The following is a 14,342-nucleotide window of genomic DNA, read 5'->3' as shown; positions in this document are numbered from 1 at the left end:
GCAGTTGTGCACTTGATTAATGACAAACATGAACATTGTTGAATATTCCTAATATGCTGTATATATATATATATATATATTGGATCGAGATATTCAACAATTCATTGTCCAAAATTATATAAAACTCACATATTTAAATAAATTTTGAAATGATCGGCCACCTATTTAAACAAGTGAATTCTTTGTAAGCTTTATTACATATGCTGCCCAAATTGCTAGTTGTGGATTTAAATCCCCGTATACTCTCAACTAGCCACGTTAAGAATAGAGACTCGAGAGCCTATGAGTTTGGTATGGATAATAAAGTTTCAAATTATTGACCGGCATGACCTTAGTAGGCTAAGGTCCATTGCAAACTCTTGATACATTTCTAAAACTCTCACTGATATATTCACCAATCATTCAATCAAATCATAGGACTCTTTTAAGACCTAAGAATCATCTTTAAGCCCACGGCATATAAAAGGGCCTTAATAGACCAAGGGACCTAGAGCTATGACTCCATAAGACTTTGAAATGTTCTACATGCTTGTATATATGACTCAAGGTACACAATTTCAATATTATGCACATTATCACTGATTCTTGCATTACCAGAGAAAGCTCTCCCTTTCACACCTTACTGACTTTGACATCGGAGTCCCTTCAGTCCTCTAGGGTCGGTGATTTTCTAACATCTTCTACATTTTTTTTCTTCTGCAAATTGAGCACCTCCTTGAAAGATGGCATGAAGTCACTGTGGTGATTCAAACACAATTTGTTACTAACTTTTTGTTTCAAATATATTGATTTAATTCTTCACAATAACACCTCATGAATAAGTTTGTTTGGATTTACACTTTAAAAATGTGTGATTTAAAAAATAACAGTTTAAAAAATGTAATTTTTTTTTTTTTTAAATGCAGTTAAGCGTTTAGTAAAATCGTGATTTGACTTTTAAACTCACAGTTTAACCTTTAAAATTATATATACATTTTTTTAAAAGCATCCGATTGTAATAGATTTGAATGAACTCTTTATTAATATTTCTCTTAGATACGATTTAGATTCAATTTTAATTGAAATTAAATTCGTTGGGATTGAAACATGTATTCTTTATGTTCAATTATAGAACTCACACCCAAACACAATGGGTCTAATTATAACCAAACAAACAAATGAAACCCATTTTATTTTGATAAATACTAAGGTACTAACTCTTTTATTAACAAAAGCTTACTAAAACTGATGTGTAGATCATTCATTGTTATTCGTTATATTTATCTTAATTAATTATTTTATTTTCCTCTAATGATTGAGCTACACATTATTTTAGTAAACCTTTGTTAATAAATGAGTTAGTACCCATAGCATTCTTCTTTTATTTCCCTCCAAATCTCTCAAAACTAAACGCAGCATTCACCTTATCCCTACATTAGAATGTACATCGCCTAAGAGACATTTGTGCCCATTTGGTAAAGAGTTTTATTGTAAATTTGTGTTTAATAGTAATAAAAAATTATTAATATGATATAAAAGTGAAACACGATTTGAATTTTTTGCAAGATAAAAGTAAATGAAGTTGTTTGGTAATAAAATAAATAAATATTGATTTTATTAAAAAAGAAAAAAAAATTAGAGAAGTATCTTGCCAAACAAACACGGTCGAAACACAGCCAAAAGCCAAAAATGGTAATGCAGGCTGTAAAACGAATTAATTTGGGAATTACGCTCTAATTAAACGGGTCCAGGTGTTAACCCCGTGTTGAGTCAAAGGTGCGTTTTTTGAGCTCCAAAACGAGCAGAGGACGCTCTGACCGCCGTGGGTTTCCTCTGGCTGGATTCGTCTTTTATCCACAGGAGTCAGTGCCCCTCTCTCTATCTCTACCCACTCCGGCGTTCAAGTGCTTCTCTCTTTAACAAAATCCACCTCTACATGCCATGAACGACACTTTCTATCTATTCTGGATAAGAAATCGCTCCCTTCCGCTCTCTACATTTATTTCCTAACGCACTCTTCCCCTGCATTCTCTAACCGAAAGCTCCAAGACGACGCGGTTGTGGTCTTCTTTCTCCGCAGGCCTTTCACTATTCACTCCCTCGCAGCCGCAGGTAAGCTTCACACACATCCGCCGTTTCTCTAAGACCCGTTTTCGTGGTATTTTCTCGTGAACTTCAACAAAGAGTCTTTGGTGCTTTATCTTCTCGCCTTTTTATTTTTTTAACACATTCGCAGAGAAGCTTTCGCCTCTGTTTGGTTATCGAGAAAAATACGAGGGAAGCGAAGTTAAAAAAAAAAAAAAAAAAACTCTTAGACACTTCTCTTTATGTTTCCCTCGTTCTCTCAGAGACCAAACGGGGAGTTAGGGTTTCGATTTCTCCAAAAAAAAAAAAAAAACAAAAGATAAAAAAAAAAAGAGGAGGCGAAATTGTCCAACATTTAAGCTTATTTTATTTTATTTTTAATTTTTGGTGGATCAACGGCACTAAGTATCGTTTTCTTGATTTTTGCGTTTATTTTATCATGTGCTAAGAACAGTACAACAATGCATTATAATATATAGTAAAATATATAATGCAGTATATAATATAACATTCAGACTGTAGAACCAATATAAGCGAGATGGAGGTAGATAAAGAAAAGTTGGGACAGGATTCGCCCAAAGGTTCCGATATCGACCTTGTTGATGCGAGTGTTCTACACCAAGAAGATCCTACTACTATCTCAAAGGAGGACGATCAAATTCAAAACCCTAGCAGTGAAAATGGGAAATCGGGGACCAATGAGGAGGATAAGACTCTCGTATCGGCGGTTGAAGATCAGGTTATGATTGATGCTCATGATGATAAGGCTACCATTGATGATGGAAAAATCGATGGTGCCGATGTTAAGGTTAATGAAAAATCGCTAGAAAGTAAAAGCAATGGCACCGATGGCCGCATTGAAATTCATCTTGAAGCTACCACAACTCTTGACGCTGTGGGGTATTCGTCCCCGGTAGCTCAAAATAAGAATGTATGGTTGAGTGATGTTGAGGTACTTCAAGTGAAAACCCGGCGGAAATTTGTTTTTTCTGTAACTTAACGAATGGGGGTACAAGTAAAAATGTCATGTTACTCAAAGTTTTCATGCTTAATGTGCAGATGTCTGAGGCCGATGAATGGGGGACGCCACAGGAGCAAGCTGCATTCATGAAGGAGCTGGAGCGTTTCTACAGGGAGAAGGCTCTGGAATTTAAGCCCCCTAAGTTTTATGGAGAGCCACTAAACTGCCTTAAGTAAGTTTCTGATGATGATGATGATGATGATGATACTGATTGTTTTGAATCTGGGGATTTCCTTGTCTGGTTTTATGTAGGGGCTAACTTATGCGTGCCTTCTTGGGGTGTAGGTTATGGAGAGCTGTTATTAGATTGGGTGGCTATGATCTGGTATGCTTTTAGCATCCTATGTTAGTAATTATTTATATTTCAGGCTCTGTTACAGCTATTATTTGTTATTTCCTGCTTTATTAGGTATCAGCAAGTAACTTGCACGATTCTTATTTTTTAACTTCAATTTTCTGGTTATAATTATAAACCACTTAAGAAAATGAAATGGTTTTAATGCATGAGGCCCTAAATTTTGTAATACACAAACTTAAAAATTGCACGTTGACTAGAACGTGGAGTAATATTATATATGAAATGGATGAGAAGTTGTTGTTGCAACTTAAACTGAAGTGTGGTGTGATAGGCATATATTGAATTGGTTATATAATTGATATTTGTTTAGCTTATTTGATAGACTAATTGCTTCTGGATAGTCAAATCAAATCTGGTAAACTAGGGGTGCTTTGCAAGTTGGATATTGAGAAAACTTATGATCATGTCAATTGGGAGTGCTTACTGTTTTTGTTGAGAATATTAGGGAAATGTTCAATTGTGCTCTTTTAGTGAAATGGTTGTGACGACATGTGCATAACAGAGGCATGGTGGAGAGTTGTTGTGGCTTCCAAATTTGGTAGTGCTTGGGAGTGGGTGATGTTCTATTGATCTTCCTGGGCTGTATGGGGTATGGAAGAATATTAGGAGGGGTGGAGGACGTTTTATAGCCGTACCAGATTTGAGCTGGAGATGGTTCCCAAGATTAGATTCTAAAATGATATTGTGTGGTGTAGAGAGATGACCCTTAAGGAAGCGTTCCGGGATTTATATACCATTGCTTGTGTGAAGGATGCTTTTGTTGTAGTTCATTTGGATCTTTATAGCGGTTCCCTTCAATGGAATGTAAGCTTTAGCAACTCATGATTGGGAGGTGGATGTCTTGGCTTCATTCTTCACTTTGTTGTATTCCCATAGAGTGAGTCGGGAAGGGGAAGATAAGTTTTGGTGGGCCCCTTCACACAAATAGATGTTCGATGTTAGCTCTTTTACAGGGTCCTTGCATGTAAAGATGGCTTTCCTTATCTTCGGAAAAGCGCGGACCAAGGTTTTTTTGAGAGTGGCTTTTTTCGCTTTAGTTGGCGGCCTTAAGAAAGATTCTTACCGCGTTCAATCTTATGAAATGGCATGTCATTGAGGTCGATTGATGTTGCATGTGCAAGTGGAATGGAGAGTCTGTAGATCATCTTCTTCTTCATTGTGAGCTTGCCTATGCCTTATGAAATGCTTTTTTCAGTTGATTTGTGTTCTCTTGCATTATGCCTAGTGTGGTGGTTGATTTGTTTGCTTGCTGGTGGACGGGTGAACACTCTCAAAGTGTTAGTCGTGTGGAAGATGGTACCCTCTTGCCCCTTTTGTAGTGCCTTTGGGAGGGAAAGAAACGATAAAAAATTTTGAGAACCGAGAGAGGACGTTGAAGGAGGTCAAGTGCCTTTTTTTGTTCTTTTTATACTTGGACAGCTGCAATTCTAGCTCCCTTGGTGATTAGTTTTAATGATTTTTTTTAGTAAGCATTTATCCTGTATCCTACCTATATACCTGAGTTGTTCGTTCCACTTTTTATGATTTTTTGATTACTTACAAAAAATAAAAATAAAAGCCTGTATAAGAACAAAGCTGCCGCAATCAATTATCAAAGCATGTTGCTCTGGCTCTTCATTATCAGTTTTCGTTGGAGTTGGTATTCGGGATTGGTGGGTGCAGGGTTGATGAACCTTTTTAGGATTGTTGTTACGTTCCTAAAATGTGCATGAGCAAGAAGAGCAACATGGAATTAGTGAGAGAGTGTTTAGGGGTTTTTGACAGCAGATGATAGGCTCGCACAGAGTCGGAGGCCAGGGAATGTGATAAGGATTACTATGGCTTCAGTGCCCACATAGCCTACCACCACTGCATTCTGACGCAGGCTTGCAAACTGTTATGACGCTTGAGTGCTTGGTGGCAGGAATGTTGGAGGAAGTTTTTAATGAAGAAGAAAAAGTGGATGGTGGTAATTTGGATCTAACATGTTCATATCACTTGCAATTGATGCACCCCGATTACTTTTCTTTCTCCCCTTTTAACTGAGTCCTGGTCTCTAAGAATGTTCAAAACTTAGGCAAAGACTTGATTGAGTTGAAATATCATAGATTGGATGTACAAAATTCAACCTTTGCTGGATCGACTCACGGGCTGACTGAGGGTTTTGTGATTAAATGTTGTAATACTATAAAAACATGACAAATCTACTTTTACTTTATGGGTATCTGCAGGTGACTTCATCCAAGTTATGGCGGCAAGTAGGAGAGTCTTTCCATCCCCCCAAGTAAGAAATTGGTTGGACGATTGTTTTTTTTAATCATTTATAACATGCATGGCTTTGACATATGGAAGTTTAGCTGTTCTGCTGTAGCAATTGTTTAAATTTTTGGGCTTGCTTCACAGAAGATAATATTTTGTCATAATTTGTTCAATGAACTTACTTACCTCTCTCTCTCTCTTTCTCTCTCTCTCTCTCTACAGGACCTGTACAACTGTCTCTTGGACATTTCGCATTTTCTATGAGAAGGTAATGTGTGTACTTATGGGGTGCTTAATTGTATGGATTGAAGTTGAAATAATCAATCATCCATCTTCTTTCTTTTGGCAATCCAAAAGTTGGTGGATAGGCCTTAACTAGTAATGACTGTGGTATTGGTTATTTTTGTTTTTTCCACGCATGGGGGCTTTTAAATTAGGAAGTTTTAAGTGTAGGCACCATTTAAATTGGAACGTCTCATTTATGATGTTCGTTTCATTTTTTATAGGTGTTTGAATAAAGTGGCTATTTAACGGCATGTGCCTTTTTTCGGGTTTATTATTTTTCGGGGGTTGGGGGGTTACTGGAACATGGATTAAAGTGTTGTAACCGGGCATTTTGACATCAATGAAATTAAAGCCATTGTCACTCTATTTCTCAGCTTTATATTCTGCTGTGTCTCAGTCATCGTATCAAATCACTACCTTTCAAGAATAGTCTGCTTGATTTTATTTTTGTCTTTCTCTTCCCTGATTATTTTCAGTTTGTGCAGGCACTTTTGGAATATGAGAAGCATAAGAGGGAAACTGGTGAGCTTCAACTCCCTGGATCCGTCCCTGTGTCTACAAGAGTTGAAAAGGAGGTAGAATTTAGTTTATATTTTAGTTTTGATTGAATCTGATTTTTCTTTTGGTCTCAGATAGAGGAATATTTATGTTCAGATTGATGGTATGTGATGTAGGATAATGACTATGATTAACAGTGTTATGCTTAAAATTGTGTGATAGGACTTAGAAGAGGCTATATATGCAAATGTAGGGTTTGCTAAAAATGTCATTAAATTCTGGTGGGGGGCAAGGGATGGCTTTTCATTTGAAGTGAGAATCTACTGTATGAAGCAAGTACTCCATGAAATCATATTGTTGTGTCCAAAAGGAAAATGAACCCCGCCCCCCCCCCCCCCAAAAGAACCTGCAGCCTGTGCCAGTGTATGGCTTGAGGGCATGTAGCACCAGTCTTTTCTTACTTATTAGGAAATCATAAGCTTAAATGATAATTGCTTACTCACAATAGAGAATGCGTGATTTAAAAAAAAGACAAACTTTCCCCAGAAAATTACCAAGAATCATAGTCATCCTTAATCTGAATTGGATTTTGAAGTCATTCCTCAGCTAACTTATATAGTGAAGATCGGACCTATTTGAATAGTTAATTGCTTTTATTCATAGTTCTTTGTCCCATATCCGTCTATGTATGTAGATGTGTTGTTTGGTCTACTGTTGCATAAATTAGATTTAAGCCATTCCTCTCTCTCCATGAATTAAACTCTATGAGTTTCTTTGCAGGGAAGTGGCTACCAAGCTCCAGGATCAGGTAGGGCACGGCGGGATGCTGCAGCTCGTGCAATGCAGGGTTGGCACTCCCAGCGACTTCTTGGATATGGTGAGGTTGCTGAGCCTATTATTAAGGTCTGTTAAAACCTTCAAACCTAATTATCATTATTATTGTTAAACTCCCTATTTTTTTGCACGTACCAAATTTCTGTGTCCTCCAATTCAGTACAATAATGGCTCTTTATTTTTTAATTTTTCTGGACAGGACAAGAACTTAAATTCTACACAAAAGCGTGAAAAGAATCTCAAAAGTATTGGTATGCTCTCCACTAATAAAGATATTTCTTGCCAATCTTTATTTTATGCCAAAATGTATTCTCAATTTCTATTGATCTTCTGAGTCAGGTTTGCTCAAACACAAGTCACCGACCAGTCTGGAGCATGGTGAGAAACTTGCAATTATTGAAGCAGATAAGCAGTTAAGTCTCTGTAATTTTTTTTGTTCTCTTTATAATTGTTGGTTTCTCCTTTTATGTCTAAGACTGTTTGTAGGTGGGGCAGTTTATTTGAGGATGTTGACAGTTTTTTACTGGATCATTTAAGTTTTTTTTTAAAAAAATTAATTAGAATACTCGTGTCTTTTAGAGTGTTTTTTTTTTTTTTTTACACTCTTCTGTCCCCTTTTTTTTGTACTTGTAAAAAAATGAGCGTCAATATAGAGTACGAAAGTTTGAATTTATCTCGTCCTTTTAAAGTAATTGATTAAATGATTAAATTTACCTCTTCCTATCAGCTTAAGCTTTTGAGATAATTAGTTATTTAACATGGTATCAGAGCCAAAGGTCCTTGGATCAAACCTTGATTCCGCCAATTCAACCCTATTTAAATTAAATTAAATATTTTATGTGTTGGGTTTCACTTATTAAAAGAGAGTTTGAGCTCACACATGAGGGGGAATGTTAAATTAATGATCAAGTGATTAAATTTATCTCTTTCTATCAGCTTAAGCTTTTGAGATAACTGGTAATTTAATATGCCCAAAAGTATGCAAGGAAACACAAATTTTGTGTGTTGGCCCCAAGTCCTTAATAATCAGTTTGGAGCCCTTCTCATATATGTATATATAGTGAAGCATGCACAATTAAGTTTCATAGGAATCTTCTTTTCTATTTTCTGATGGAATCGAGGCTAAATTGTTTTCATCTGGTAGACTGGTCACAACAGTTGCTGATGTTGGACCCCCAGCTGATTGGGTGAAGATTAATGTGCGGGAAACTGTAAGTGTGTTTTGTTTTATCTTTTCTATTATGTTTTTTCTTCCCAAGAACAATACTGCTGGATGTGACAAGTAGCTTTTGTTGGGATCCTGACTACTTGGAATGTTTTTGTGCTCAGAAAGATTGCTTCGAGGTATATGCACTAGTCCCTGGGCTACTGCGTGAGGAGGTAAGCACTCTTTGTGATGCACTATTTTTCTTACCCTTCTACATGTTGATTCGTTCATTATGGACCTAATTTTAATGGCAAACAGCCTGTTGTCACCAATGATATTCATGTAGAAAGCAGCTGCAGATTTTGGTGATGTTTTGAATTTTGGATGACCTCACACTAGTGACACTCGTTCATTTTTCCAACTTCAAATCTATTTTATTTTGCATGCACACACAGGAACACCTGTAAAAGAAAGCAACAGAAAGAATTGCACAAATACCAGAAAGTGAGGCTTATTTAGGTCGTGTTATAAATGACCTAGTTAAACCTATTGATGGTGGAGGGGAAATTTAACCCTTCGAATCTCAGTTAATTGAATCTCCTGCTCCCGGTATTATTTTGAGACATTCCACACTTGTTGAGGAGAAATTGATCCAATTTGGAGCTGTTGACACACACACACAGATATCCATAAAGGTGAAAACTAAGTGATGAGGATTTTGTGAAGTTATATACCTTGTAGGTGCGACTAATTCCCCATGGGGTTAGTGTATGTTCTCCGAGGTGAAACAGTACCTAACCAATTTGAAACAAAAATCAATAGAAACAAAGTTCCAATGAAGAGAACCCATGAACCATATACTTTTCCATTCTGTTTTTGCTCGTGTCTTGAGTGAATTCAAGAACATATTTGAAGAAATTCTGATTGTTAGTAGGAATGTTTTGTGGATTACAAACAGAATTCAGACCTGTATTCCCTTATTTGTGTTTCTTTATAATTCAGAGTTCTATTTTCCTTCATTGTATTGTGGGATCACATTTACTACTCAGTCCCTGGTGCTTATGGCCAGCCTTGTTTTTTGGTGCACCCAGGTGCGAGTTCAATCAGATCCAGCTGGACGTTTGGTTATAACTGGTCAACCAGAGCAGCTTGATAATCCTTGGGGTATCACACCCTTTAAAAAGGTATGTCTTTGACATTGATTGAAGCGACTCCCTTTTTGGCTTCTCCAGATCTCCCTTCTACCTGTGCTTCTCTTCATTCTTGTGTGCTCTTCCTTTTTAATTTTAAGCCTTTTTTCTATTCGTGTGTGATTCTCTTTGGTATTTTATTATTTTTGGTTCTCAAAACTTGGTGGAGAGAGAAGATCCAACAATCTGAAGAGGAACTTTTTTTTTTTTGATAAGTATCTGAAGAGGAACTTCTAAACCACTACAATCACAACCACCAGGGTCTCCAACCATCTCCAAAGCACAACCTCCATGCCTTTCTCTAGTTTCCCTCTCTTTTCTTTCTGTTAGACACAGCTTTCTTTTGAGCTGAGCTGATCTCATGCTGTTCAAATTCTCACCTTGTGTCTCTCTCTAACTCTGATTTGTTTCTTCATTTTTATCCTATATTTATATCTAGTTTTTGAAATAAGTAAATACATGTGAAAAGAACTCACTATATATGGCAAGGATGGGCATTGCCCAGCAATACTGTTGGATCTTAGTAGAATTTGTTGTGTCATGAGTATTTGATCGCGTTATACTTTTAGGAGCTAATTATTTATTACCTTCAGTATTAATCTTTTAAAGTCTGCAAGAATTTATAACTGATCCTTTAAATTATTTTATTGGTGTGGTTTTCAGGTCGTTAGCTTACCTGCAAGAATCGATCCACTTCAGACATCTGCCGTTGTTAGCCTGCATGGCCGGCTCTTTGTACGTGTCCCTTTTGAGCAATGATCAATTTGAATCTGAACCTTATGGCCAGCTAATCCATTTTCTTGGAAGGAATGCAATTTAGGGCATTGAGGCAGGAAGGTTTAGCTTAGAACTAATTTTGTCTTTATTAGATCAGTCATTCAGTCCAAAATACCAAATTACTATTTAATGCAAGCTTTGGCTAATTGTTTTCCATGTAAATTTCTCAGATTAGTTTAGAGGACAAATGAATTGATGAAATCGAAGTATGTTTAGTTGGTTTATTTTATTCTTTCCAGCTGTAGTTTTCCAAATTTCTTTTGGCAATGACAATGTTAGGATATTTAAAAGATCAGCGCAAATGAAATGCAATAGCTGTTGGCCCGTTGGTAGCTGTTGGGTTGGACTTTACAAGTTTCTCTATCTGGGCACTTAACGTGGGCGGGATCCATTTCACGCTCGAGATTAAAATTTTATAAATTTAATGATGTATATGTTATCAGGTCAATTAAAAATTTTATAGATCTGATTTGTAATAGGCTGGTTTTGAGATGCTAATTGCATATGATATATGAGAATCCTCTGCCTCTGCATTTGTTAATCAGGACAGGAGGCCGGGGGGAGAAGCTCAGAACGTTGGGGGGATTGTGATGGTGCCTTACACGTGATGACCTCCATGATGATGAAATTAGGCGGAGGCAGAGGACTCTCATTTCCTACCACTAGTGTCAGTGAGTGTTGGGGTGGATATAACCCACCTAGTTATGCCACTGCAATTTTTTCTACCACAAAGAAAAAATAAGAAGATATTGCAATTAGAATTTAGAATAGAAAACCACTAAATGGGAGGGTTTTGTGGGCAGCCACTTGGGAGATGCAGACAGTAGCTTATCACTATCCTTCCACTCTTGATCTATGGGCTGGAATTGCTCTTTATACCTTTTTAAGGAGAACATTCAAACCACTAACAACCTCTCTGAATTATTTCTTTGATAACAACATTTTAGGCTTGTGATTCCCTGTCACCCACTTAACTTTATTGACCCCCATTATTGGCATACACGAAGTTTTCATGATCAACTTTTGATCTGATTAGGATGATGAAAACTGGAACTCCTCGTACACGCGATGACGTGGTCAAGGGAGAATTTGATCAAAGAGAAGCAAGCTAGTTCCTAATTGAGGACCTTGACTGAGCCCTGTGCAACCAATGAACCAACCTTCATTGACTTTGAACCATCTTCTCTAGGACTGTGACGATTGAATTTTTAATAATTTACTAACAAAATTACTAACAAGTGTAAGAGAGTCTATATGAGACTTACTGATCTAAAATTCTTTTACAATTATCTTAATCCTTCTGAATAACTCACACAGAAAAGAGTTGCATGCTCACATCTGTCTTTTTTTCATAAAATTGCTCAAATTGCGTGTAATTCAGCCAATTATATTATAGAATCCTCCTACACAGCTCTTATTTACTTATAAAAAAGATGTCGTGATTAGAATATTGTTGATGTTGAGAAGCAGGGGCAATCCATGTTTTTCTCAAAAATTTTAAAAAGTCTTTAACTTTTTTTTATAATTAAAATTTTATCCTTAAATTTTTTTAATTTTGCCTTTCCTAATTAAACTCCAAATGCTAGTTTCGCCCCGTATAGAAGGATATAAATATTAATATCAGTTACCTTAAGGAGCCAAAGGTCCCAATTCCAAAAAGGCCAATAGGAGTTTGGACTTGTTCGTTCGATTTTGCTTATGTACTAGCACCATTTAGTTCCTTCTTTTTCTTCTTTTTCCATATATTCACGTGGCGACCGAGAGAAAAAGACGGGGGTTAAGGGCGAGTCAATATATATATATATATATAAGAAAATTTTAGTGCGCGCCACGAGTCTAAGGAAATGAATTGCTTCCTCACCTCATATATATATATATACTCGTTCCTCGTATGACTGATCTCCGCTTTTTATGGAAACTTGGTCCTACAGCTACACCATTGAAGTCGTGACCAAATGGGTCATGATATGAGCTACGACTGGATAAGTGGTCGGAGACGGCGTCCGTCAAGAGGTTTCCGGCTGCACAAAAGGCGGTTTTCAGTTCTGCGGGTGAGGTTCTTTTACTTCATCAGGTTCTTCTGTAAGTGGAAGTTTCCATATGAGCAAGCTTTGAAATTGCTGACGAAAAAAGGTAGAACCAAGAGAAGCATCGCGAGCGGCAATATTAATATTAACGAAAATAGTTCTCATCGGGAAATATTGGTGTTAGAGGGACGACGACGAAGCACATCTGCTTGCAACTCAAATTCATTTTATTCCGAAGCGATTTCAGATTGCTTGGAGTTCATCAAAACGTCTGCACTTTCAGCGGATGTCCCTTCTGTGGCCCATGGGCCATAGACTAGATGGATAGGTTTTTTCCTTTTCTTTCATTTCATTGTGGTTGTGGTGTCTGTTGAAATTGAAGGTGAAGCTCCGTTCGTTGAATGCATGCACAAACGTTTCTGCTGAACCCGACTCAACTCTTTTCAAAAAAAAATTATTATTATTGGAAATTAATTGCTATCATTTACTGTTTTAACAACACAACCAAAACCATCAATGGTTGTTTGCACAGTTCTCTGGTACGATCCTATTTTCTTACGTGGCTTAAGTTTAATCTTAATCATGTGTATATAAGTTTTTTGACACCATTTTCTTGTAAGCCAATTTTCAATGGTGAATTCTTTTGTAACATTTGGTATTAGAGCTAGCTACTATGTCGAGGAGTTCGAGTCACAAAAGGGACAACCTATAAACTAGATTAAAATATTGATAGATAAGTGGATTCACCAAAAGAGAAATGACTATCATCAGGTCAGTGTCAATAGAGTAGACTGCCGTGGACTTAACTATGTATATATAAGCTCTTTGACACCTTTTCTTATAAGCCGATTTTCAAATGTGAGTTTTACACCTCTACCCAAGGTTTGTACTTTTCATGCCCAGAGGTTGGGTTTGTACTTTGTGCGTGGATTTCACGTCTTGCGGTTTTCTAGTAAAGAATAAACTACTCCCTAACAATTTTGTCGTCGTCACAACTCACAAGAACCCTGGTAATTGACTTGTGCTCCTTTTCTAATGTTTATTTTATAAAGAGTACTAAGGCTATAAATCTTTATTCTATTTTTATCTTGTTTTGATGATGTGTGATTATCTTATTTTTACCTTAGAATATACATGTGCAAGTGAAACAAAATTGAATGGTACGTTAGAAAGATGCAATCAGCACTGGAATTATATAATAAGGTTCTTATTTTTTTATTTTTTTTGGCCTAAATGTTCTTATTAAATATGAATAGTAGTCAATGTATTAATTTGAACCTTTTTTTTTTTTTTTTTTTTTCAGTTAATTCGCACCATGAATAGGGTCCAATCGTGTATTTCAGACCAAAAATAAAAATGACGGGCCTTGGGCTTAAGCTAGGGTTTAGGGCTTGCTACTAATTAGCGTGTGTAGGCATTAACCAAGGCTTAGGCCTTGGGCTCCATAACCTATGAGAAGCCCAACTGATCGCCTACGCCCTAATTCCTTTCTGTTCAGTGTTCACGCTTGGAGAATTGGGCCTGTGGCCCTGTCACATAATTGGACAAGTGCAACTTCTATTTTTCAACTTTTCTTTTTCTTAATAAATTCGTGCATTTTTCATGAGTATACTGCTAGTTATAAAGAAAATGAGAAAGGCTATAAACCATACTTTTATCCAATTTTGTTAATTAGCCTTTATTTAAACAAAAAATATCAAAAAGCTTTTTCGCAATGCGAGGTTAATAATGTAAGATAAAAGTTTGGTATATATATTATTACTCAAAGAAAATTCATGCGGTCATTTTTTCTGATTGTCTCGTGGCCGGCAATGTCTCACAACATGGAAAACGTTCTCTTCATTTCATTTGAAATGGAAATGATTTATTTCAAGGTTTAACTTTTATTTTATTACATTTAACG

General features: G+C 36.5%; 1 protein-coding gene across 1 annotated transcript; it reads left to right on the top strand.

The window, feature by feature from the left end:
• Window positions 1-1,753: 1,753 nt before the first annotated feature.
• On the top strand, window positions 1,754-10,656 carry LOC132189318 (ARID/BRIGHT DNA-binding domain-containing protein). The gene is made up of 14 exons (XM_059603999.2): window positions 1,754-2,091; window positions 2,580-3,016; window positions 3,124-3,257; window positions 3,371-3,410; window positions 5,654-5,706; window positions 5,904-5,949; window positions 6,452-6,541; window positions 7,245-7,367; window positions 7,498-7,549; window positions 7,638-7,710; window positions 8,443-8,509; window positions 8,628-8,678; window positions 9,537-9,629; window positions 10,299-10,656. Exons 2-14 carry the CDS (start codon window positions 2,603-2,605, stop codon window positions 10,392-10,394), a joined length of 1,332 nt encoding a protein of 443 aa, XP_059459982.2. The 5' UTR covers window positions 1,754-2,091; window positions 2,580-2,602; the 3' UTR covers window positions 10,395-10,656.
• The last annotated feature ends 3,686 nt before the right edge of the window (window positions 10,657-14,342 follow it).

The sequence above is a fragment of the Corylus avellana genome, chromosome 9 (assembly GCF_965113065.1).
Source record: "Corylus avellana chromosome 9, dhCorAvel1.hap1.2, whole genome shotgun sequence".
Lineage (NCBI taxonomy): Eukaryota > Viridiplantae > Streptophyta > Magnoliopsida > Fagales > Betulaceae > Corylus > Corylus avellana.
This window is presented reverse-complemented; position numbering and strand designations above follow the sequence as displayed.